A 24,681-nucleotide genomic window follows, 5' to 3' on the forward strand; every position below is an offset into this window, starting at 1 on the left:
CCCCCCCAGTTCTCCCCCAGCGCCCCCAGTCCGCTCCCGGACCTCCCCGCCGCCAGGGGGCGCTGTGTGGGGCGGCGGCCGCTCCGTCCCGCCCCGCACGCGCGGTGCGTTTCCGGGTCGGGGCGGGTGTAAATCGGGCCGCGCCCGCCGCCCCCTCCCAGACCCGCGGCCGCCGCAGTCGGAGCAGCCGCGCCCGCGCCGCCGCCGCCGCCATCCCGCGCGCCCGCCCGCCGCGCTCCCTCCCCGCCTCCCCCCCCCCTCCCTCCCGCCCTCCCTCCTCCCGCTCCGCCCGGAGCGCCCTTCGCCCAACGCCGTTACCGGCGCCGACACAGGTAGGCCCGACCCCCTGCCCCCCCCCCCCCCCCATCGCCCCCCCACCGCCGCCCCCCGGCCCTCCCCGCGGGCCCCCCGCGCCCCCCCCGGCCGCCATCCGGGTCCGATCCCCCCCGGGCCGGGCCCTCAGCGCGGCCCCCCCACCGCCCCCCCGCCGGCCGCGCCCTCACGGCGCCCGCGGCCTGCGCGGCCTGTGCGGCCTGTGCGGCCCGCGCGCCCCGCGCCGCCGGCCGGGGGCACAAACGGCCCCGGGGGGCTCGGGGGCCGCCGCTGCCGCCTCCCGCCGGCCCCCCCCGGCTCCCCCCCCCGGCGGAACCGGGCCGGGGGGGTTCGGGGCGCCGCGTGCGTCACATGGCGCCGCCGCCCCCCGCCCGGGCCGGCTGCGGGGGGGCCCGAGGGGCGTGGGGAGATTTTTTTTTTCTTTATTTCTACTCCGCTTTTTTGGAGTTTAATTTTTTTTTTTTTTTTTTTTTTTTTTAATTCCGGTAGTTTTTCTTTTCCCGCCCGGGCCCGGTTTTTCCGCCATCCCGCGCTGTTGTTTTTCCCCCGCCGGAGCGGGAAGAGGGCGCACGGCCGGGCCCGCGCGGGGCCGCCGCCCCCCCCGGGGGATCCGGGAGCTTCCACCCGGGCCTGCCCGGAGCCGAACGGTGATCCCCGGTCTAGAGTGGGTTCGGAGCCCCGGGCCGGTGCCTCCCGACCCGGGATCCCCCTCACCCGCCTTGTGATCGGGCCCCTCCGGGCGCTCCATCGCGCCTCGGGGTCGCTCCGGGACAGCCGCTCCGCTCCCCCCGGCCCAGCTCGGAGCCGGGACCCCCGGCCCGGTTCCCCTCCCCCCCGTCCCTCCCGCAGGGCTGAGCTGGCTCTGGTGCCGCGTCCCCGCCTCAGGGACGGGCTCGTTTCAGAACCGCGTCCCCGCCGCAGCAGCCGCGGCCCCGGCTTTGGGACGCAGCTCCCGGGGACGGCGGGATCCGGCGCGGCGCCGAGCTCGGGGAAGTTTCCCTGCGGAAGGGCCTCACCGGGAGCGCGGCCCGGGCCCGCCTCACCCCCGGCGGGGCCGCTCGGCCCCTTTTTCCCCGGAACGGGCCGCGGCGGGCGGGCTCGGGGCCCGTCCTGCCCTCGCCCCGCGGCCGGGGCTGCGATCCCGGGCTCCGCTCCCCGGACCGGGTTGGTTGCGGGGGGGAGGCCGGACCGGGCTCACGGAGGCCGCGGCAGAGCCCTCCGGTGCCAGCGAGGCAGCGCGGCCCCGGGCCTGCCTCGGCCGTGGTTAAACTTTGATGGGGCACAAGCGGGGGCCGAAATGGGAGTTTATTTACCGGATTCCTATGAAAAGCTCGGCTGAGGCCGGGCGGGCTGTTTTGCAACGCTGCCGACTCAGGTGGTTTGAAACCTGATCGTGCGCTCATGTGGCCTTATCTGGGTCTGAGGGAATCGCCTCGGAACCTGCTCCGAGGGGCCCCGCGCGGGCTCGGGAACGCCGATGCCGTTTATTTTCTCCACAATCCCGGCTGCCCAGAGGGCCAAACCCCCGCGACTGGGGTGCCCGCTCCCATCGGGCAGCTGCAGGAAGACTTGGGCTGGGAAAAGCGTGGGGCTCGCGGGGAGTGGTGGCTTCCCCGGACCTGTAGGGACCACGATTAGTCCTCAGTGCCCCCTCGGCATCCCTGGTTGTGTCCAGGAACCGTTTGTGTCCCCAGTGCTACCGGGGGTCACCCTGGGGTATTCAGCTGTCCCTCAGAGAAGGCCCTGCAAGGAGCAGGGCTGGGACGAGGCAGGGGCTGAGCAGGACCCTCATGACCGCAAGAGTTGCTGGATCCAGGTGGGATTGGGCCAGTTCAGCACTGGACATTCATAGGAATGGAGCCAAACCACCACGGATCATCCCAACGTTTCAGGGGGCGATTTGAGGGGTGAAGCAGCTCAGGGAGGCTGGAATCCTGCCTGGACAGGCTGGGGGGATTGGCAGAGCCCCTCAGGTAACAGCCCCCCTCTGACGCAGCCCCTCTCCCCCCAGCCGAGGCCCGAGCGCTGCCACAGCCTGAGCCGACCCCGCGCTCCCACCATGGACACCGGAGTCATCGAAGGGGGTCTCAATGTCACGCTCACCATCCGGCTACTCATGCACGGCAAGGTTCGTGTCCCCAGCCCCCTGCCTGGAGCCCTGGCCTGGCACGGGGTGGGCTGGAAGCTTCCGTGGGGTCTCCTGAAGCTGCTGTGGGGCCAGGAATGTGCTGCTGGTGCCTGGGCAGATCCTGGGGTGCAGCCAGCAAAGGAAATCATTATTGGGGTGGAGCAGAATGTCCCGATGGGAGTTTAGGTGGGAACAAGATCAGCACAATTGGGATAAACCCCAGTTATCTGAGGGGCAGAGCTTAAGTGCTCCGGAGCTTGTTTTGACTGTGAAAAGAGCCGAGTTTAGGCTTGGGGCTCCAGGAGTTTTTAAAACGCTGACTAACGGTGCTTTTGTTTCCATCCCAGGAGGTGGGAAGCATCATTGGGAAGGTAAGTGAGGAACAAACTCCCCTAGCCCTCCCTTTCCCCTTGTCCCCGTCCCCCTCCCTCCCTGCCTGCCACCGCGGCGCTGACGCCTCTCTCCCTTCTCTGTTCCACACAGAAAGGGGAGTCTGTGAAGAAGATGCGTGAGGAGGTGAGTGCAGGGAGCGGGGTAGGATCAGGATGGCGGGGAGCGGGGCAGGGCGGCGAGGAGCAGGGCAGGATGGCGGGGAGCAGGGCAGGATGGCGGGCCTGGCGCGGCTCCGCAGGCAGCGCGGCGGCGGCATGGCGCGGGGAATGCCGGGAGCTGTGGGCAGGCGCGGCAGGAAGCCGAGGAGGAGAAGATGGCTGCCCGAGCCGAGGGAGGGGAGGAGGAGGAGGAGGAGGAGGGAGGGCTCTGTCCCCGGCGGGGGATCCGCAGGAATCCCGGAGCACTGAGGTGGCGTTTGCCTCCCTGCAGAGCGGAGCTCGCATCAACATCTCGGAAGGGAACTGCCCCGAGCGGATCATCACCCTGGCGGGACCCACCAACGCCATCTTCAAAGCTTTTGCGATGATCATTGACAAACTGGAAGAGGTGTGTCCGTGGCCCCCTGCAGTCGCTGCTCTGGTTGTCCTTTCTCTCTGGCAGAGCTGACCCCGGGACAGGCCCCTGGGGGCCCAGGGCCGCTGTTCCGCACGGGCAGCCGGCGTCTCCCTGCCTGGACCCGATGTTTGTCCAGTGCTGTGCTGGGGCAAGGTCCAGGCACTGCTGGAGCTGGGGCCCCACGGGGACTTCCTGCCCACAGCGTGGGGCAGAGCAGGGCTTGGAATCCCCCTGACTCTGCTGGTGCTGGTGTCACTTCCCCCCAGCACACCCCAGGGCTCAACTCCCCCCAGCCCTGCCAAGGAGGAAATGGGGCTGGAGGAGCTGCATTGTGTCCCTGGTCCTGTAAATCAGTAACTTCCAGGGCAGATTTTGCCGCTACATGACGTAGATCTTGTAGGTGTTAGAGCCTGCTCTTGAGCTGCGGTGTTGATATTTCTGCATTGGAGGTAGCAGGAGTTGGGAGTGCTCCTCACCTGCTGTGGGGCAGAGCTCTGTGGCCCTCACCCTGCCTGTGGGGGCACAAATTGTATTGCCCTTTAGATTTGGGACACTACTCAGGGAGAAACAAGCCTGTGCTGGCAGCTCTGACCCAAACTCCCCTGCCCTCACTGCAGTGTTAAAGGCTGCAGGGCTTGGAGCTGTTTGTGCCGAATGCAGGGAGCCGGAGTCCTCCCCGGGCTCTGCAGCGCTCTGGGCACCGGCCTTGGAGCTGAAGCTTTGCTTTTAGTAGGTCAGTTGAGCCCTGGCCTTGTGCCTCCCCTCCCCCTGCCAGCACATGACCGCTGTAATCGGCGCCGGGATTGTTTTTCCCGGAGCTGCTGCCTTGATCCCTGGTGCAGTGGGAGGCTCCGCACTGACCCTGGAGCCGCGGCGTCCCCGAGCCCCCCTGTCCCGTCCTTGTCCCCCTCCAGCGCCGGTTCCTGCTTGGCTGAGGTGACACCCAGCCTGGGCCGGTACCTAAACCCATTTCCAGTGAGGCAGCAGAGTTTGGCTGCTGCTTCCCCAAAATACATCTGTGTTTTATCTGGGCTGCTGAGGAAGTCCTGGGAAAGCCCCGAGGTCACCTTGGCCTTGGCCACCGGTGCCAGCGTCACCTCCCTGTCCCTGTGCCGGGCACGGCCCCAGCGCGTGCCGTCCCAGCAGGGCTGAGCCCTCAACACCTCCTCTTCCTCGCAGGACATCAGCAGCTCCATGACCAACAGCACAGCTGCCAGCCGGCCCCCGGTCACCCTCCGGCTCGTGGTGCCCGCCAGCCAGTGCGGGTCCCTCATTGGCAAAGGAGGCTGCAAGATCAAGGAGATCCGAGAGGTGCGTGCTGCCCAGCCCAGGGGACCCACGGGGGGTTCAGGTGGCCCCAAGGACAAATCCCTGTGTTGTCCCTGCCCTAGGGATGTGGCATCACTGGGAGGTTTTGGTGCTCCCTGTATTTTAGTGCTTGGCACACTGAGACTCAGGCCAGACCCTTCTCTGCCTGCTGCTGTCTCTCACAGCCTGGGTTCCTGCTCCCCCCTTTCCATGGCTCCTGATCGCCCTCTCCCCAGCCTTTCCCAGATTTTGGAGAGGGAGATGGGCTCCAGGCCAGCACTGCCCTTGGCCATGCCATTTAGCACTGGGTGCTGTTGGATTAACTCTGCTGGCATGGAGACTGGCTTGGCTTGGGTTACAGGGACAGGCTGAGGCCAGGTCCCCTCTGCTGCCTCAGGCTCCTGGTGACTGAATTGTATCCAGCTGGGATTAAAGGACTTTATTTTGGGGGACAGGAGGAGCTGGGGGGGCAGGTTTGGCTCTGTATAACCATGCACGGCGTTCATCGCTGAGGTCTCAGCCCTGCCCGGGGTCTGACGGGCTATTTTTACCCCTCGACTTGGCAGAGCACGGGGGCACAGGTCCAGGTGGCAGGGGACATGCTGCCCAACTCGACTGAGCGAGCCATCACCATCGCTGGGATCCCACAGTCCATCATCGAGTGCGTCAAACAGATCTGCGTCGTCATGCTTGAGGTAGGGCCCCTCCCTGGGCCCGTGCCCGGGGACACGGGTGCTGCAGTGGATCCCGCTGCCCTTGGAGGGGTGGAAGTGCTGAGGAGGGACGAGAAGGGAGCTGCTGGGGGATAAAGGGATAGCTGGGGATTACAGCCTCATCCAGGTGAGGCTCGGAGCGGCTTAAAGCCAGGGTCGAGCAGGGCCTCGAGAGCAGCTCATGGTGTCACCCATGGCCCTGCCGTGCTGCTGGGTGTCCTCCCTCGGCCCTGTGCCCAGGGTGAGGAACAAGTCGCGCTGCCCTGGCTCACCAGAGGGCCAGCTGGAAGTGCAGAGCAGGGCCCCGGGGCTGTGGGCTGTGGGGAGGGGGCTGTCGGTGCCAGCGGCCTCGGTGTTGACCTGTCCTCCCTGCCTGTCACAGTCTCCCCCGAAGGGTGTCACCATCCCGTACCGACCCAAGCCATCCAGCTCTCCCGTCATCTTTGCAGGCGGCCAGGTAAGGCCTCTCCTCTGCTCCTGGGGTGCGGGGTGGGCAGGGAGGGCGGGCAGGGTCGTTCCGAGCTGCCAGCGCGCCCCGGCCGCTCCGCGTGCCCGTCACCCACGCTGTGCCCTCGGCCCCTCCCCTGCTGAGGGACGGCAGCAGGGAACAGAAAACGGCTGATTTGGGAGGAGAGGGTGTTGGAAAACACTCCTGGAATTTACCAGCCAAAAAAAATCGGTTTGGCAGTGTGGTGGCGGCAGTGGGGGTTTGAACGGGGCCGAGCTGCCTAACCCAGGCTCTGCCCCCCTGCCTCGGGCTGGCTCCAAGGACTCGCCGTGACCTCTGTGGGTGACTGGCCCGGAGGCTGGCGGTTCTCTGCTCTCTGCCACCGGTTCTCGGGGTGCAAAGGCTCAGCCTGTGCCGTGGGTAGGGTTGGGGTGCGCAAAGGCTTCGTCTCTCAGGAGGGGAGGGTGCCAGATAGGAGTAGTGCCAGGTGACTGGGCTTTAGTCCCTCCTGCGCTGAGCTGGGCAGTGGCCCGAGCCCTGCCCCGAGCCACCTTACGGGGGACGGGTGTCCCTTGGGATCCTGTCCCGCCCTAACGGGCCCGGGTGCGGGTCAGCTGCTCCCGCCCTGCGCCCCCGGGGCTGCCCCAACGCTCGGAGAGACCATGGCGACAACGCATCCGCTGCCTTCCTGCTGCCAGGGACGCCCCTCGGGGTGGGCAGGGCCTGGCTTTGTCAGTGGGGGCCTCAGTAGGCAGGGAAAGGGGGTCAGGGAAGGGCTGTAGCTGCCGCCGGCCTCCCCGAGAGCCAGGCCTGACTCTGCTCTGCCCCCTCCCAGCCCCGCCACGCTTGTTGTGGGGACGGACCTGCCGCCGTCCCCTTCCTCCCCGCCCCTGCCCCGCTCCCTGCCTCTTCCTCCCCGCCTGAACCCGGTCAGCCCCCCCTCCCGCCTCCCCGACAGCTTCTCCCGCCGCTCTGCTCCCGGGGCAGCGCAAGGCCCACCGGGGCGGGAGCCGGCCGCCTTCCCCGTTAGAGCAGTGAGGAGCAGGCTTCCACAGCCACGCATCTCTTCCCTCCCCTTGCCCCTCTTCTCCCCTCCCTTCCTTCTTTCCGCCCCCGGCCCCGGCCCAGGCCCGCAGCAGCCCCCGGGCCCCGCTCCCGGTGGGCCTTGCGCTCTCTGTCTGCAGCTCAGAGTCACGCGTAGAGCAGGGCGAGCCCTCGATCAGCACTGAGCTAATGTGGATGTTGAGTTTGGTGTTAGCGAAAGGTTTCGGATTGACAGCCCTGGAGACTGAAGTCCTCTAATTTATCCACAGGACAGGTACAGCAGCGGCAGTGCGAGCTACCCCCACACCGCCCCATCCATGTGCCTCAACTCTGACTTGGAGGGACCACCTCAGGAGGTGAGAGGGGAGTTCAGTCTCCACGGCCCGTTCAATCCTTGGCCTCTCTGAGACTGCCAACAAGGGTGGCATCCCTGTCCCCGTCCCCCAAAACCGACAACGGTGGCTTTTTGTGCTGTGGACTCCTGTCCACTGGGAACTGGACTCTGAGCCCACCAACCTCTCCTCACGCAGGCCACCCGGCAGCCACTGCATGGCAACGAACTTGGGCCAATTCCAGCCTGGGCTGCAGTTCTTCCGGTGACCTGGAAGTGAGGCTGTGTACCCCCCTCTCCCCCTCCTCTCCCACCCGCCCCCACCTGCCCGGCCCCCCCAGACCTTCCCGAACCTTAGCCAGCCAGGCCCCAGCCAGTGCCTCGCCCTTCCTGGGTAGCTTCAGGAGGAGTCTGAAGTGTGTGGCTGTCCCCTGTAACCTGGGGACACGGAGTTGTGGCAGGTCAGGCCCTCGCCTCGTTCCCCTCCGAGCACTGGGCCGTGTGAGCAGTGGTAGCCAGCGCCAGCACTGACCTGTAGCTTGCCCGGCGACGTTGTCCTAGGCGTGTGGAGTGACGAGAGGACTCGAAACGGGGCAAAACTTTTTTTTGGGGGATGGGAGGGGAGGCGGGGGAGCTGCCGGGCCGGGGCAGAGAGGGGCCAGGAGCAGCAGCAGGGCCGGCGGGGGCGTTGGATCCTCCCTGCCTGCGCGGGGGCGCAGGGATAGCAGCATTGTCGGACTCACCACACCATAACATCTTCATCAAGATCCCAGCCGTTCTCTTGTTGGTTTTTATTTTTTTCCTTTTTTATTAATTTTTTTTTCCTTATTTTTTGTCTGCCACCTTTTTTTTTTGGGGGGGGGACGGCACCGATTCTGCCCACCCCCTCCCCGTACCCGCCACGTCAGGCCAATTCGAGTAACCGCCAGCCTAGAAACTGCTTGTGACAGCATTTATCCGTCCCCGCCTCTCCTGCCCCACTTCCCTCGCCCCGGAGAACTCTCCACCTTGGCTCTCTGACTTCCTGGCTAGTTGAAATCTGTCTGTCCCTGGGTGGCTGTCCGATGGTTGTTAATAGGACTGTTTTCCTCCTTTTGTAGGCCTATACCATTCAAGGACAGTATGCCATTCCACAGCCAGATGTAAGTTTTTATTTACAACTTCTTGTCTTGAAATCCACCCTTTTCCTCCCCCACCTTCCAAAAAATTTTCTCCGTGCTTTCTCCACTCGAGCTGGCTCAGCTTGGGGCTGAATACTCGATCTGATCTGAGCTCCCCAGAACCTCCCCCCCCAAAAAAAAACCACTCACCCCCCTCAGCTGGCCCTCCTGCAGCCAGCTCCATCCGGCCTCAGATCTCTCCTTGGATCCTCCCCCACTCCTCTCTGGCACTTCCCTCCTCCTTATATTATATTATATTTTTTTTCCAAACCCACCTCTCCCTGGCTTGGCATTTCACACCAGCTCTGGCTTTTCCTTTGCCCCCCCGCCCCCCCCTCAATTTGGCACGAGAACGCCCCCCCCCAGCCAGCACACGGCGGCGGTGTCACCGCGGCGGCTCTCCCGGGGCAGGGGACAGCTGGCCCGGCGGGCGGGCGCAGGTGGCAGTCGGGGAGGGGGGCTGGCCCCGGCCCAGCCCGGGAGCGGAGGGGCCATCCCGGCAGCGGCCGGCGCCGTCGGACACCTCCATCCTCTGGCACCCATCCTCATCCCGTAGGGGCTGCTCTCTGCTCCTGGCACCCGTAGGGCAGCGAGGGGGGTCCGGCGCGGGGGTCGGGGGCTCCGCGGCGGCCGGGCCGGCGCGGCAGAGCCGAGCACGCTCCGTGCCCGGGCCCTGCGCTCCCCGCCGTGCCACGGGCACCTGCTCCCTCCTCCCGCTCCTCTCTGCTTCTGTTCCTGCGCTGCTCCAGCCCTCGCTGCACCGGGGGGGTGGGCACAGCCCCCAGCCCGCGGTGGCCGGGCCGGAGGGGCCGGGGCGGGCGCGGGGCCGCGTCCGTGCGGGTGCGCGCGGCCAGTGCTGCCCCCGGCCCCGGGAAATGGCTAACGCCAGCCTCTCTCTCTCTCTCTCTCTTTCTCCCTCTCCCTGTCTTCCCCTGTCCCTCCTTTAGCTGACCAAGCTGCACCAGTTGGCAATGCAACAGTCACACTTTCCAATGTCTCATGGCAACACTGGATTCAGTGGTATGGAAACTCCTCCTCTCCGTGTGCGTTCGCGCGCGGCCGCAGCCCAGCCCCGCGTGGGGCCGAGCTCACACAAACCTAACCCCAAACGCTGCCCGGGCCCGGCCAGGTAACCTCTGCTCTTGGGACGTGTCTGGGGCCGCAGGGACAGGGCTCCGTCCGTCTGCCCACCCACGCTGCTGCCCTCCCTCCCTCCCTGCCTGGTGCCCGCAGCACCCGCTCTCTCCCCTCCGGCTGCTCCAGGCCCACTGCAGGCCACCGCTGACTGTACCAAATTCACTGCAGATTTCCTAAGATGGCTGGAAAAAAACCAAGCCACCTAAAAAAAAAAAAAAAAAAAGAAAATCAAAATTACCCATTTGGGGCTCTAAACTAAACTTGAGACAGCCAAACTCATTGTGACTTGTATCTTAACAGGCGTTGACTCCAGCTCTGCAGAGGTGAAAGGCTATTGGGGTAATGATCCAAACACACCATCTGTAGTTACTCTGTTGTGTATTGATGCTGCCCGGGGTCTCATTCTCCCTGATAGATGCTGCCCGGATGGGGGGAAGGAAAGGGGGTTGAGGGGAGCCCAGAAAGACGGGCTGGAGGTGCAGCCTGGCTCAGCTGCCTGGCCCTGGAGCACAGCTGGATAGTGGAGAGCAGCAGGACTGGGTGGAGGCTCGGCTGTCCCAGCGAGCTGTGGGCCCCGAGCTGTGACCCCCACACCCAAAAACCACACAGAGGGGAGCAGCCCCTGGCCCAGGAGGTGCTGGAGCTGCCCCAGGAGTTTGGGGACAGCCCTGGGTGTGTCCCCCTGCCACAGCCCCGGTGTGAGGGCTCGAGGCCACCACCGCTGCTCCCTCTGACAGGGAGCGAGCTGGGGAAGGGGGGAGAGCTGGAAAGGTGTGTTCAGAACGCCCCAGGCACACGAGCTCAGCCCCGTGTGGGGTGTGAGCAGCCTCCCAGCCAGTGCCTGCCTTAGCACAGCCCTGCAGGGTGGCAGGGAGGAGGAGGAGGATGAGGGGAGCTGTGGCCTTTGGAAGCTGGGCCCGGAGTGGGAGTGGAGGCGAGTGCCCGGCTGGAGCCCCCCGGTGCCAGCCCCTGCTCTGGGGCTGTCCCGCCGTGAGGGGGGACGCAGGGAGAGCCCTGGGGTGACGGAGGGAGGCAGGGCAGGGCAGGGGAGCAGCGGGGGCTGGAGAGCCCTCCCAGCCTGCTGTGCCCCCCGCCGGCTCGGAGCCCTCCCAGGCACCTGACCCTGGCAGCACTTGGGGTGCTGCACCCCCTGGCCGCCCCCGCCTCACCTGGGCCCCTCTCTCTGTCTCCGAGCAGGTTTGGATGCCTCTGCCCAAACCACCTCCCATGAACTCACCATTCCAAACGATGTGAGTATCCCGGGCCGTGGGCTGGGGGGTGGCTGCCCCCAGGCTCTGCCCCCACTGTCCTTCCCTTTGAGGCTGTGCTGGGCTCGTGGCTGCGTCCCAAACCCCCTCCTCAGGCCGCTCTGGCTGCCGCCACGTCCCTTGTCCCCATTCCAGTGATCTTCAAGGCAAAAAAGCCTTTTTTCAATCCCTTAACTCCCTCTTTGCCAACTAACACCCCACTCCCAGGAATCCCATAATCCTGGAGCTGTCAAGGTTGGAGGAGGCCTTCAAGGCCACCAAGTCCAGCTGTCCCCCACCACTGACCTGTGTCCCCAAGGGGATGTCCCCAGGGGCCACATCCTCACCATTCCTTTTGGACACCTCCAAGGACGGTGTCGTCCCCCCCTGCCCTGGGCAGCCTGTGGGGCCGGGACAGCAATTTCCCCAGTGTCCCCCGGAGGTGGCAGGGCAGGATGAGGCCGAGCTGACGTGGTTTGCTGTCCCTCCCCAGCTGATTGGCTGCATCATCGGGCGTCAGGGCGCCAAGATCAACGAGATCCGCCAGATGTCCGGGGCTCAGATCAAGATTGCCAACCCCGTGGAAGGCTCTACTGACAGGCAGGTGACCATAACTGGATCTGCAGCGAGCATCAGCCTGGCCCAGTATCTAATTAATGTCAGGTGAGTCCCGCTGCTCTTGCCGTGCCCTCCCTCCCTCCCTGCCCGTGCCCCGCATGAGGGGAACGCCTGTCCCCTCTCCCTCCCTGTGCCCTCCCTGTCCCCTCCCCTGCCTGCTGTCCCCTCCCCGCTCCTCCCAGGGGTGCTGCAGGGTGAGGAAGGGGCTGGGGGGAGCCTGGCTCTGCTGTGCCACCCTCAGGGGTGCCAGGAGGGGCTGCCCAGCCCTGTCCCCGCTGCCGTCCCAGAGCTGCTGGTGCTGCTGGCAGCGCCTGCTCCGCTCTGCTCTGGGCTGTCCTGTTGGTGTCCCCTGTCCCTGCTCCCTGCCTGGAGCCGGCAGCGGCATCTCCTGCCTGTTGGGCTTGGGGCTCCCTGGGCTGTGTCCCCGCTCCCTCAGCAGCAGCAGCTGCTGGAGGTTCCTCTGCACTTTGGCTCCTTCCTGGGGGATCCTCTGGGGGGTGTGGGGGTCCCGTGTGCAGCTGGGCCAGGCCTGGCAGCGCCATCCCTTCCTCCCTGCCTCCTTCCCTCCCTCCTCCTCCTCCCCAGCTCGGCTCCTGCGCCGTTTTTGCTGTTTGTCCTGTGCTTTTTTTTCGCATTTTGTGCTGTTCCTTCCCTCCCACCCACACCCGTGTTTTGTTTTTTTTTTTTTTTCTTTTTTATTTTTCTTTTTTTTCTTTTTTTTTGTTGTTGTTTTTCCTTTTCTCCTCTGTTACAGTTTAGAAAGCGCTAAACCCTCCTCCCAGGCAGCCTCCGTCACGATCCCTGACCACCTCAGCATCAACCTCTCTCAACCCTCCACCCCTTCTTCTTCTTCCTCCTCCACCACCACCCCCTCGCTCGCCACCGCGGGGGCCTCCGACGCGCCCTCCAGCCTCCCCAACCCTCTTCCGACCGCCCCTTGTGTCTCCAGTCTGCTTGGCATGAAACCTGTCCCTCTCCTGGCGCTAAATGTCGTGTCTGCGGCCAAAGGCGCCGCGGCGCCCGCCGTGCCCTGTGTCACTAACAAACTCAAAGCCGAGAAGCAAAGGTTTTCCCCGTACTGAGCCTGCTCCAGGGGGTGGCAGCACCAGGACCCCGGAGAGGAGACTTGGAACACCAGTTTTTTCCTCTTTTTTCCTTTTTTTTTTTTAATTCTTTTTGGGGTTTTTTTAGTTTTCCTTTGTACCGAGCTCGCGCTGCTGTGGCAGCAGCAGAGCTGTTCTTGCCGGCCGAGAGACTGTGTCCCCTTGTCCTGTGAGCGGTCACAACTCCTTCTCTGCCTGCCTCCAGTTGTTGCTTGTTATTTTTTAAATTTTTTTTTTTTCCATTTCTCCTCCTTTTCCCATTTTTTCTTTTTTGAGTAGTTTGGGTGCAGCTGTGGGGTTTGGGGTGGGATAGGGGGTGGAGGGAGGGAAGGGACTCTGTGATTTTTTTTGGGGGAGGGGGAACTGCATCCCCGGTGCCCTGGGGGCCTCACCTGTCCTCTCTTAACTGTCTGTACCTGTAATAAAGTTGCCACGGTGAGAATCTGCTCTGGTAGATGTGTGCCGCAGCGGGGCCCGGCCCGGGGGTCCCCTCTGCCCGCCCGGGGGTCTCCACCCCCACCCACGCCCCCATTAAACCTCAGCGAGGGCCGAGCCCACGGCAGGGCTGGGGGGTGGGCTGCCCCGGGGGTCCCTGCTGGCCCAGGGACCCCGCGCAGTGTCTGTGTGTCCCCTGCACCCCGCCCGCCCGGGGGTCCCTGCTGGAGGTGCTCCCCCTTTCCCTGCACCCCCCTCCTGTGCTGCCTCCTCCCTGCCCCGCCCGGGGGGTCCCGTGGATCTCCCCCTCCCCAGCCCTCGCAGCAGAGCCCACCACGCTCGGCCCAGACCCCCAGGACCCCCCAGACCGTTCCAGGGCGGGGGGCTCCTCCCTTCCCCGGCTGCTTCTGCGACCCCCCCGGAGCCCTCGCGAGGGGGTCCCCGTGGGCCCCTCCTGCCCCCCGAGGGCGTCCCTCCCGCCCCGTCTCGGAGCTGGGGGGTCCCTCTGACGCCCTTTTCTCGTTGCAGGCTCTCCTCGGAGACCGGGGGCATGGGCAGCAGTTAGGGGGGCCCCGGACCCCCCCGCCTCGCCATCCATCTGCGGCCCCTTAGCACCGACCCAGGTTTTAAACTAGTTTGTACATTTTCGGTTCCTCCAGCCTCGCGCCACTCACCAGGTTCAGTTTGTTTCGATTTTTTTGTTTTTTCGTTTTTGTTCTGTTTTTCGGGGTTATAATTTTTTTCCCCCCTTCTCAAATTAAAAGCATTTTAATTCCTTCGTTCAGCTCTTAAAATTGCTGAACCCCAAATCTTAGTTTTATAAAGCTTCTCTCTCTCCTCTCCCCACCCCTCCTGGCACCTTCTCCCCTCCTTTCCCCGTTTTTTCGGCTCATGAAGTTTCTGTTTTTGTCATGACATGTAAGAGTGGAAGAAAAACGAAAAAAAAGCAAAAAAAAACCAAAAACAAAAAAAAAAAAAAAACATTTCAGTTTAGTTCTGTAACGTCAGGAAATTTTTCAAAAAAAAAACTGAATAAAAAGATGGACTGGAGCTTTTCCTTGTGAATAGAACCTGCAGGATATTTTGGTTAATGGATCTGCCTGTCTCAGTCTTTATTTGAAATCCCCCTGGCTCTTCCCAGTGCTCCCAGTATGGTCCAGTTTGGTTCTGGAGAGGGACGAACCACCCCAGCTGGTGTTTGGGATCCTTCCCGAGGGTGGAGGACCAACCCAGTGCTCCCAGTATGGCCCAGTTGGGTCTTGGAGTCCCACTGGACTGGGACAAACCAGTCCTGGGGAGGGAGCTCTGCCCCTCCAGGTGAATTTTTGGGGGATCTTTCCCATTTCCCTCCAGACTGGTTTGAAATGGGAACCTGCTGTTGGTTCTGTTCCCTCTCTGCTCTTCCCCCCAACTCCCCTGGCACCTCCAGGAGTGTCAAACCCCCCTCCCCATTTTCCCCAGTCTGAACTGGGGCAACTCCAGTAGGGCCTGCACAGATGGGGGGCTCCAGGACCCCCCTGCCCCTCTCCCCCGTTCCCCCAAGGCAGCAGCCGCAGTAGAGAGCGATAGATATTTATATAAATATTTGGGGCTGTACAAGTGAGGAGGGGGAGTGCAGGGGGGGCTGTGGGGGCACGCAGGTCACAGGCCGGGGGGGGCTGTGGGCCGGGGGGGCCCCTCGCCGCTGCCTGAGTGATCGAGCTCCGCGCTGTCGCAGTCCGAGTCCTCGGAGACCTGGGGACACATGGCAGGGGACAGCCTGGGGACAGGGACCCCGACCCACCCCATGGGGGCCACGCCTGGGGACAGGGACCCTGACCCACCCCACGGGGGCCATGCCTGGGGACAGGGACCCTGACCCACCCCACGGGGGCCATGCCTGGGGACAGGGACCCTGACCCACCCCACGGGGGCCATGCCTGGGGACAGGGACCCTGACCCACCCCACGGGGGCCATGCCTGGGGACAGGGACCCTGACCCACCCCACGGGGGCCATGCCTGGGGACAGGGACCCTGACCCACTCCACGGGGGCCATGCCTGGGGACAGGGACCCTGACCCACCCCACGGGGGCCATGCCTGGGGACAGGGACCCTGACCCATCCCACGGGGGCCATGCCTGGGGACAGGGACCCCCAACCCACCCCATGGGGGCCACGCGTGGGGACAGGGACCCCCAACCCACCCCACGGGGGCCATGCCTGGGGACAGGGACCCTGACCCATCCCACGGGGGCCACGCGTGGGGACAGGGACCCTGACCCATCCCACCGGGGCCATGCCTGGGGACAGGGACCCTGACCCACTCCACGGGGGCCACGCCTGGGGACAGGGACCCTGACCCATCCCACCGGGGCCACGCCTGGGGACAGGGACCCCCAACCCACCCCATGGGGGCCACGCGTGGGGACAGGGACCCCCAACCCATCCCACCGGGGCCATGCCTGAGGCAGAGGTACCCCCAACCCACCCCACCGGGGCCATGCCTGGGGACAGGGACCCCCCACCCATGGGGGCCATTGCTGGGAGGCCCTACAGACCCCCTTCTCTTTGCCAATCCCACCCCATAGGGTCCATTCCTGGGGGAGAGGGGTCCCCCCTTCCCTTTGCCAATCCCACCCCACAGGGGCCATTCCGGGGCGAACAGGGACCTCCTTCCCTTTGCCACCCCACTGTGGGGGCTTGGGGACCCCCACCCCATGGGCACCATTCCTGGGGCCCTGTGGATCCTCTTCCCCTTGCCAGCCCCATCTGGGGCGCTCAGGGGACCCCCACCCCATGGGGATCATTCTCGTGGGAAAGGGACCTCCTTCCCTTTGCCACCCCACCCCATAGGGTCCATTCTTGGGGGCCCTGTGGACCCCCTTCCCTTCGCCAACCCCATCTGGGGGGCTCGGGGGACTCCCACTCCCCGGTGCCCGCCCCTGGGTGGGGGTCTCACCTTGGTGGGGCTGAGCCCCCCGTGCCGGCGGCCGGGCCCGTCGGGCGGGGCCGCGTCCAGCGGGATCTCGGAGCCCTGGGACAGCAGATCCTCGGAGCGGTCATCGGGGCGCTCGTCCGTGTTGGTGCTGCCCACGTCGGGCGTGGCGCTGTGCGACGGCTCGCTCGTGTGGCCCTCGTCGCCGTCGCCGTCCGAGAAGTTCTCCGAGCTGAAGGTGGACAGCGACTGGCGCTTGCTCATCCCCGGGGGCCACCTGGGCAGGGGGCGGGCGGTGAGCGCGGGGGGCTCCAGCGCCCGCAGCGCTCCCCGTGTGCCCGGGCGGGGGTCGCACCCACCTCTGCCGCAGCGGCAGCTCCACCTCGCTGTCCACCTCGCCCTCCTCTTCCTCCGACGAGACCCCCCGTTTCTGGGGGCGCAGGGAGGGGGTCCTGGGGTCCTCCTGAGGCCCCTCGGGAAGGACCCCCAATCCTGACCCGCCCCCACCCCGCCAGGGACCCGGCAGTGCTGACGCCCCCTCCCCCAAGGATCCATCCCCCCTCCCACTTTGGGACGGCCCTGGGGTCTCCTCGCCCCCCCCCCAAAAGGGCCGCGGGGTCGGGGGTCTCACCTGCCCGCGGGTGACGGCCGCCCGGTACAGCAGGGCCGCGGGGGTCAGGTGCTGCCCGGCCGCGCCTCTGCCCCCCCGGCCGGCGCCGCTCTCCCGCTCGGGCTCCCCGGGCGTGGGGGGCTGCGCCGGGGGCGACCCCTGGCTGCCCGAGGCGCCCTCGGGCCCCGCGTCGGGCTCGGCGGCCGGGGGCGCGCCCGCGGCCTCCAGGGTGCCCCCGAGGATGTCGGGGCTGGCGGCGGCGGCGGGGGCGCCCCGCGGGGTCCCGGCCTCGGGCCCCGGCTCCGCGCAGCCCCCCCGCGGCCCCGCCTTGCGGTGGCGGCCCTTGGCGCGGCGGCTGCGCCCGGGGGACGGGGGGCCCTTGGGACACCCCGGCAGCGCCACCTGCGCCATGGCCGCGTCCAGCTTGGGCAGCAGCACCTCCGGCTTGAGGATGTCGGGGCTGGCACGGGAGGGACAGGGGCGAGGCTGTGGGAGGGGATCCAGCACCGCCGCCCCGGGACAGCCGCGGCCCCGCAGAGCCCCCCTCCCTCCCCGGGACACCGGGGTCTGCAGGACCGGAGCTCCCCCAAAGGACCCCGACCCCCACTCCGAGGTCCCAAATGCGCACCCGGAGCATTTCTCCCCTCAAGAACCCAGACACCCCCAGTCCCCTAAACGACCCCAAATCCAGATTTCCCAACATCTGCACACCCAGAGCATCTCCCCCCTCCCCAAAGAGCCCACACACCCCCACCCCAAAGAACGCCGTCCTCCCAGTCCCCTCAACGACCCCACAGCCAGGTCCCCAGACCCCCCCCACCTGCTGGACCCACACATCCGTGCCCCCCAACCCAAATCCCCGGCACCCCCATTTACCCCCATCTCCCCCCGCCCCAAACGCCCCAAGGTGCCCCCCCGAGGGACCCCCGCCCCCGCTCACCGCTTGCCGTGGGGCGAGAGCTTCTGGGGGACGTTTCGCTTCTTGATGAGGGTCTCGACAGCGTTGCCGTGCAGGAGCCCCCGCGGCACCCGCGGCTTGAAGAGCCCGGGGTAGCGCTTCTCCAGCGCCTGCTCCCGCCTGCACGGGCCACGCGTGGGCACCCGCGCCCCTGCCCGGGGCAAGCGGGGCCCGGGGGGCGGCCACGGCCGGGGGGGAGCGGCCACGGGGTACGGGATCGCCGTGGGGGGCACAAAGAGCTGGCCATGGGCGGGGAGTGACCACGGCATGGGCACAGAGGGTGCTGAGGGTGCCGTTTGGGGGTGTCATTTGTGGAGGGTTATGATTGGGGGTGTCATTTCAGGGATTCTGTTTGGGGGTGTTCTTTGGGAGGAGTGAAGTTTGGGGCTGTTATTTAGGGGAGTTTCTGTTTGGGGGTGTTCTTTGGGGGTGTTCTTTGGGAGGAGTGAAGTTTGGGGCTGTTGTCTGTGGGGGCAGCTGTTTGGGGGGGCTGTTCGGGCGCTGCCCACCCACCTGAGCAGCTCCTTCTCCTTGAGCTCCAGCTGCAGCATGAGGGCGCTCAGCTCCATGTACAGGTTGTTGGCGCGCTCCAGTTTCCGCTCGTAGTGCTCCCGGATGTCCAGAGCGTGCCTGGGGACACGCGTGGCGTCAGCACCGCGAGGGGGACAGGGACAGCAGGGACAGGGACAGCAGGGACAGGGACAGCGACCCAGCGCCCTCCCTGTGCCCCGCCAGCCCCTGCTGCCCCCGGTCCCTTCCCAGCGCTCCCAGCACGGCCCCACCGCAGCTCCTCGCGCCGGCGGTTGATCAGCTCCTCCTCCAGCCGGTGCAGACACGTCCCCTCCGACTTGATCTTCTCGAAGTGCAGCTTCACCTCCTCCCGCCACTCGGCCTGCGGCACAGGGACAGCGCCGCCGTGACACCGGGCTGCGGCCACACCGGGCTGCGGCCACACCGGGCTCTGGTCACCACCGGGCTCTGGTCACCACCAGGCTCCGGCCACACCGGGCTGCGGCCACACCGGGCTCTGGCCACACCGGGCTGCGGCCACACCGGGCTCTGGCCACACCGGGCTCTGGTCACCACCGGGCTCTGGTCAACACCGGGCTGCGGCCACACCGGGCTGCGGCCACACCGGGCTGCGGCCACACCGGGCTCCGGCCACACCGGGCTCTGGTCAACACCGGGCTGCGGCCACACCGGGCTCTGGCCACACCGGGCTGCGGCCACACCGGGCTCTGGCCACACCGGGCTCTGGTCACCACCGGGCTCTGGTCACCACCGGGCTCTGGTCAACACCGGGCTGCGGCCACACCGGGCTCCGGCCACACCGGGCTCCGGCCACCCCGCACATCCAGGGCGGCGGGCACTGCGGGCACTGCGGGCACTGCCCAGCCGGAGGAAGGGGGTCCATGCTGCCGGGGTCGGTACCTGGGATTTGAAGTAGGTCTCCTGCGGGGTGGAGAGGACGTCGGCCGAGGCGATGTCGAGGTGCAGCAGGATCTGGCGGAAGGATGGGCGGTTCCGGGGTTTGCTGTTCCTGGGGGGAGGACACGGCGCTCAGGGGGGCTGGGGGGTCTCGGGGGGGTTCTGGGGGTGCTGAAGGTTTTGGGGACCAGGGGCAGAGAAGGGTGCACAGGGGTCCCCCCCTGCCCTGCCCACCCTGTCTGTGGCGGGGTCCCCAGTGGCACGGGTGCCCACAGAGGTGCCCAGGGTGTCCCTCGGGGTGGCCCCGCGGGCACTCACCAGCACTGGCGCAGCAGCACCTTGAAGCCGTCGGGGCAGCTGGAGGGCACGGGCAGGTGCAGGCTGTTGCTGCCCACGCCCCAGATGATGGCCGACGAGTCCACGTCCTTGTAGGGGATCTCGCCCGTCAGCAGCTCCCACAGCACCACCCCGAAGGACCTGTGGGCACCCGCGGCCCCCGTCACCCACGGAGGCCTCCTGCTGTCCCCTCACCTCTTCCCCCTCTGGTGTCCCCAGCGTCCCCACTCCTGCAGTCCCTGATGTCCCCTGGCCCTGCCACGTCACTCCCATTGTCCCGTGTCCCAATCTCTGCCCCCCCATGTTCCCTGGTGTCCCTCAGTGTCCCCAGTGTGCCTCAGTGTCCCTCAGTGTCCCCGGTGTCCCTCAGTGTCCCCAGTGTCCCTGGTGTCCCTCAGTGTCCCTGGTGTCCCTCAGTGTCCCCAGTGTGCCTCAGTGTCCCCAGTGTCCCCGGTGTCCCTCAGTGTCCCTCAGTGTCCCCAGTGTCCCCAGTGTGCCTCAGTGTCCCTAGTGTCCCTCAGTGTCCCCAGTGTGCCTCAGTGTCCCTCAGTGTCCCCGGTGTCCCTCAGTGTCCCCAGTGTCCCTGGTGTCCCTCAGTGTCCCTGGTGTCCCTCAGTGTCCCCAGTGTGCCTCAGTGTCCCCAGTGTCCCTGGTGTCCCTCAGTGTCCCCAGTGTGCCTCAGTGTCCCCAGTGTCCCCGGTGTCCCTCAGTGTCCCCAGTGTCCCCAGTGTCCCCAGGGTCCCCAGTGTCCCCGGTGTCCCTCAGTGTCCCCAGTGTCCCTGGTGTCCCCGGTGTCCCCGTGGCCTCACCAGATGTCCACCTTCTCGGAGACGGGCTCGTTGCGGATGACCTCGGGGGCCATCCAGGCCACGGTGCCGGCGAAGGACATCTTGGTGCTCTTGTCAATGAGCTCCTTGGAGGTGCCGAAGTCCGAGATCTTCACCACGTCGTCGTAGGTGATGAGCATGCTGGGGACACGCGCTCAGCGCCACGCCAATGACACGCCAATGACACGCCAACGGCACGGGCACGGCGCCGCCGCGGGCATGCAACTGCTGCGGGCGCCAGCGGGTCACGGCACGGCGGGCACGGGCAGGGCAGGGGATGGCAGGCATGGACAGGGGACAGCCAGCATGGGCAGGGACAGCGGTGACATAGACAGGGGACAGCACGGACACAGACACAGAACGGGACAACACCCACACGGACACGGCACTAGCGTGGGAAACCAATCAGATGGAACAATGCCACCATGGACGTGGCACCAGCACGGATGTGATTCCAAAACGGACATGGCACTACCATGGGCACAATGCCAGCATGGACACTGCCCCACCACGGGCACGGGTCTGTCCCATGCCAGCACCGCTGTGCCATGCACCCACCCCACGCGCAGCCCCACGCCCGGGGGTGCCCGGGTGCCCCTTTCCCTGTCCCCGGCTCACTTGGGCGATTTGAGGTCGCGGTGGATGATCTTGTGCAGGTGCAGGTAGTTCATGCCGCCGGCGATGCCCATGGACCAGTCGACCAGCAGCGAGGGGGTGACCTTGCGGCCGGCGCGCAGCACCTCGTAGAGCTGGCCCTGGGCGCAGAACTCCATGATGATGCAGTAGCAGGGCGCCTGGGTGCACACGCCCCTGCGGGCACAGCGCCGCCTCAGCGCCCGCGGGGCCACCGGGGCCACCGGGGCCACCGGGGTCACAGGGGACACCCAGCGCCGTGCCCCAGGCCGCGGTGGCCGTGACTTCTGTGGCCGTGCCCATGCTGGGCACCGTGTCCATGCCGTGCCCATTCCATGTGCATGCCATGCCTGTGCCATGTGCATTCCATGTCCATGCCGCGTCCATTCCATGTCCATGCCATGTCCATGCCGTGTCCATGCTGTGTCCATGCCATGTGTATGCTGTGTCCATGCCATGTGCATTCCATGTCCATGCCGTGTCCATTCCATGCCTGTTCCATGTCCATGCCGTGCCCATGCCGTGCCCATTCCATGTCCACGCCATATCCATGCTGTGCCCATTCCATGTCCATGCAGTGCCCATGCTGTGCCCATGCCCTGTCCATGCCACGTCCATTCCATGCCCATGCCATGCCCATGCCATGCCCATGTTCTAGCGTGCTCCGTGCCCCATGCCATGCCCATGTCCCATTCCTGCAGTGTCCCCCTGCCCATGCTGTCCCTTCCCTTGCTGTCCCCCTGCCCGCAGTGTCCCCGTGCCCACGGTGTCCCCCTGCCCATGCCGTCCCCGTGCCACGGTGCCAGCAGCCCCTCTCACTTGAAGGTGATGATGTTGGGGTGCTTGAGCTTGCGCAGGTGTTTGATGTCGGTCTCCTTGAGGTCCCGCACCTTCTTCACGGCCACCTCCTCGCCGTGGAAGCGGCCCAGGAACACGGCGCCCTGCGCGCCGCTGCCCACCCACTGCAGGTCCAGGATCTCCTCGAACGGCACCTCCCAGGGGTCTGCGGGCACGGGGGGCAGGCACCCACAGCTCAGCAGGACCCCCACCATGGCACCCACGGGTCAGCACATGGCACCCACGGCTCAGCGCATGGCACCCACAGCCCCCTGGAAGCCCCACACATGGCACCCACAGCTCTGCACATGGCACCCCCACCATGGCACCCAGAGCCCCCCGGTACCCCCCGCCCTGGCACCCCCACACCCACACCCCTCCTTTGCCCCCCACACCCCTGGTTTTGCCCTTCACCCCCTCTTTTCTCCTCACACCCTCCCTTTGCCCCCTTGGGCCCTGCTTTGAAGCTCCTTTGCCCCCTCACCCCCGTTTACCCCTTTCCCCCATTCTTTACCCGTTTAGCCCTTTCTCCCGGTGCCCCCGGTGCCCCCGGTGCCCCTCGGTGCCCCCTGCTCTCCCGGTGCCCCGGCGCTCACCCTCGGGCGGGTGCTTGTGCTCGGCCGCGTACGCTTTGCCGATCATGGTCCACACGGGCTTGAGGCAGCCGAAGAGCCCCTCGAGGAAGCCGCCCCCGGCCTGGCAGCGCAGGTGGGCGGCGTCGGCCGCCAGCGGCCCCGCGGCCTCGGGGCCGAGCTCGGGGCCCCGGGCGCCCCCCCGGCGGGGCCAGGCCTCGGGGGGCGCGCTGGGCGCCGGCAGCACATCCCGCAGCACGCACTGCGTGGGGGTCAGCTCCTGCTCGGGGGTCCCGTCCGACGGCAGCGCCAGCGACGGCGACGGGGTGCGGGTCTCGTGCAGGCAGGCCATGGGGCTGGGGGCGAGGGGCGGCGGGGATGGAGACCCCCAAATTGGGGCGAGCGGGCAGCGGGGACGGGGCAGGCAGGCCATGGGGCTGGGGGCGAGGGGCGGCGGGGATGGAGACCCCCAAATTGGGGCGAGCGGGCAGCGGGGACGGGGCAGGCAGGCCATGGGGCTGGGGGCGAGGGGCGGCGGGGATGGAGACCCCCAAATTGGGGCGAGCGGGCAGCGGGGACGGGGCAGGCAGGCCATGGGGCTGGGGGCGAGGGGGCAGCGGGGCACCCCCAGAATTGGGGCCCTGGGCACCCCCGGAAATGGCGGTGACCCCCACACGCGCGTGTGACCCCCCCCGTGCCCACGGGACCCCCAAACACGCGTGTGACCCCTCTGCCCCCCCCACCGCCCCTCCCGCCGGGTCACCCCCGGGCACGCTCGGGGTAAACTGAGGCACGAGGGGTCCCCGGGGGGGGAGGGGGAGACGGTCGCCATGGCAACAGCGCGGCCGGCGATGATGTCATCACTGGAATTGGGGGGGTTGGGGCGGGGGAGGGGCCGAGCGTCACCCCGAGGGACCCGCGGGGGAGGGGGCGCCTCCCGCCCCTCCAGGTGTCGCGCGTGTCCCCCCGCGGTGACATCACGTCACACGGTGACGTCATCCCGGTAAGGGATGGGGCCTCCCCCCTCCCCACCCCGGGGAAACTGAGGCAGGAGCGGGGGGCGCGACCCGGGGGGGGCCGGGACAGAGCGGGGGGGGCGGCACTGGCGACAGGCGACAGCGCCGGGCCCGTGTCGCGACAGCGCAGCGCGGGAGGAGGGAGCGGGGGCGGAACAGCGCCCCCGCCGGCGCGTCGTGTCGGGACATGGCGCCCTGTCGCGACATGGGGGGGGGGGTGACAGGGGCAGGGGGGGCTGGGGGGGGCACGCGCGTGCACAGGGGGGTTGCGCGCTCCGGGGGAACCCGCGGGCACGCGCAGGGCCCGGCGGGCGCGCGCACACGCACCTCCGCCGTTTGCACGCGCGCGTGCAAGGGGTCACGAGCGCGCGCACGGCCGGGGGGGGGATGGGAATGGGGGGGGGGGGTCAGGCGCGTGCACGCGCGCGTGCAAGGGGGGGTCACGCGCGTGCAAGAGGCCGCGCGCATCCCCTCCCCCCCCCCCCCCCCCCGGTCCCCCCAGCCCCCCCGCGCCCAGGGGGGAGGGGAGGGCGCGGCCCCCCCGGCCTGGGGGGGTCCCGGTGATTGATGGGGGGGTCCCGAGCGCCCCCCGAGCCCCCCCGGCCCCGCCGCCCCCTCCCCATCCCGCGCATCCCGGCCCTGCCCCCTCCCCATCCCGGTACCTGGGGGGCTCCGGGCCCTGCCCGGGGGCGCCGCTGCTGCCGGGGGTCCCGGCGGGTCCCGGGGCCGGGGGGGCCCGGCGCTGCCGGTGCTGCGGGGCTGGGCCCGGCGGGCGGGGCCGGTACCGGGGCCGGGGCCGCGGTCGGGGCGAGCGGCGAGAACGGCCCCGCCCGACGGGAACGGCCCCGCCCCGGCCCCGCCCCGCGCACCGGAGAGACCGGCACGGGCACCGGGAGCCCCCCCGGCTGCGCCCCGGCACCGCGATGCTGCACCGGGACCCGGCCGGGACCGCACCGGAACCCCGGTACCGCCCCGGGAACCGCCGCAGCGGAGAGACCGGCACCGGGACCCCGATACCGCACCGGGACCCGGATACCGAACCGGGACCCGGATACCGAACTAGGCCGAGATACTGAGCGGGACCTGCGCTCTGACACCGGCATCGCTCCCGGGCCTGCACCGGCACCGGCACCTCCCGGCGTCAGCACCGGGACTCCAGCCCCGGCCCTGCCGGTGCCGCCGTGACCCCGCCGGTACCGACACCAGCACCGGGCACAGCAGCGCACGGGGCACCGGGGCCAGCCCAGTGCTCCCAGTGCGGTGTCCCAGTGCTCCCAGTGCGGTGTCCCAGTGCTCCCAGTGCCGTGTCCCAGTGCTGCCAGTGCCAGCCCAGTGCTCCCAGTGCCGTGTCCCAGTGCTGCCAGTGCCAGCCCAGTGCTCCCAGTGCCAGCCCAGTGCTGCCAGTGCCAGCCCAGTGCTGCCAGTGCCGTGTCCCTCCACCCCCAGCGCTCCCGGTGTGATCTCAGCGCTCCCACTCTGACCCGTGCCACCTCTGCCCCACTGTCCCCACTGTCCCCATGTCCCAACTGTCCCCCATGGTCCTCATTGTCCCCATTATCCCCCACTGTCTCCACTGTTCGCACTGTCCCCATTGT

The 24,681-nt window shown here is 67.5% G+C and overlaps 2 protein-coding genes across 14 annotated transcripts; one reads left to right on the top strand and one right to left on the bottom strand.

The window, feature by feature from the left end:
- Positions 1–127: 127 nt before the first annotated feature.
- PCBP2 (poly(rC) binding protein 2) lies at positions 128–14,048 on the top strand. Of its 13 annotated transcripts, none has more exons than XM_059491237.1 (16): positions 128–332; positions 2,345–2,461; positions 2,809–2,832; positions 2,945–2,977; positions 3,284–3,400; positions 4,589–4,720; positions 5,284–5,412; positions 5,813–5,887; positions 7,192–7,278; positions 7,453–7,518; positions 8,354–8,395; positions 9,361–9,433; positions 9,851–9,889; positions 10,748–10,800; positions 11,291–11,460; positions 13,482–14,048. In XM_059491237.1, the coding sequence occupies exons 2-16, from the start codon at positions 2,393–2,395 to the stop codon at positions 13,516–13,518; spliced, it is 1,146 nt and encodes a 381-aa protein (XP_059347220.1). In that variant the 5' UTR covers positions 128–332; positions 2,345–2,392; the 3' UTR covers positions 13,519–14,048. The 13 variants fall into 13 exon arrangements, 10 of the variants coding, with proteins under 10 accessions (XP_059347220.1, XP_059347214.1, XP_059347221.1 ...); XM_059491231.1 differs by lacking the exon at positions 13,482–14,048 and adding an exon at positions 12,170–12,803; XR_009420276.1 differs by lacking the exon at positions 9,851–9,889 and having other exon boundaries at positions 9,361–9,542.
- A 498-nt stretch (positions 14,049–14,546) lies between these two features.
- On the bottom strand, positions 14,547–22,422 carry MAP3K12 (mitogen-activated protein kinase kinase kinase 12). Its single transcript, XM_059491225.1, has 13 exons — positions 22,095–22,422; positions 21,481–21,664; positions 20,647–20,838; positions 20,011–20,169; positions 19,184–19,342; positions 18,869–18,977; positions 18,220–18,329; positions 17,951–18,067; positions 17,420–17,557; positions 16,501–16,939; positions 16,229–16,299; positions 15,894–16,146; positions 14,547–14,687 (listed from the first exon to the last, which is right to left on the bottom strand). The coding sequence occupies exons 1-13, from the start codon at positions 22,420–22,422 to the stop codon at positions 14,595–14,597; spliced, it is 2,352 nt and encodes a 783-aa protein (XP_059347208.1). The 3' UTR covers positions 14,547–14,594.
- Between the last annotated feature and the right edge of the window lie 2,259 nt (positions 22,423–24,681).

This window comes from Ammospiza nelsoni, chromosome 32, assembly GCF_027579445.1.
Source record: "Ammospiza nelsoni isolate bAmmNel1 chromosome 32, bAmmNel1.pri, whole genome shotgun sequence".
In the NCBI taxonomy this organism is placed as follows: Eukaryota; Metazoa; Chordata; class Aves; order Passeriformes; family Passerellidae; genus Ammospiza; species Ammospiza nelsoni.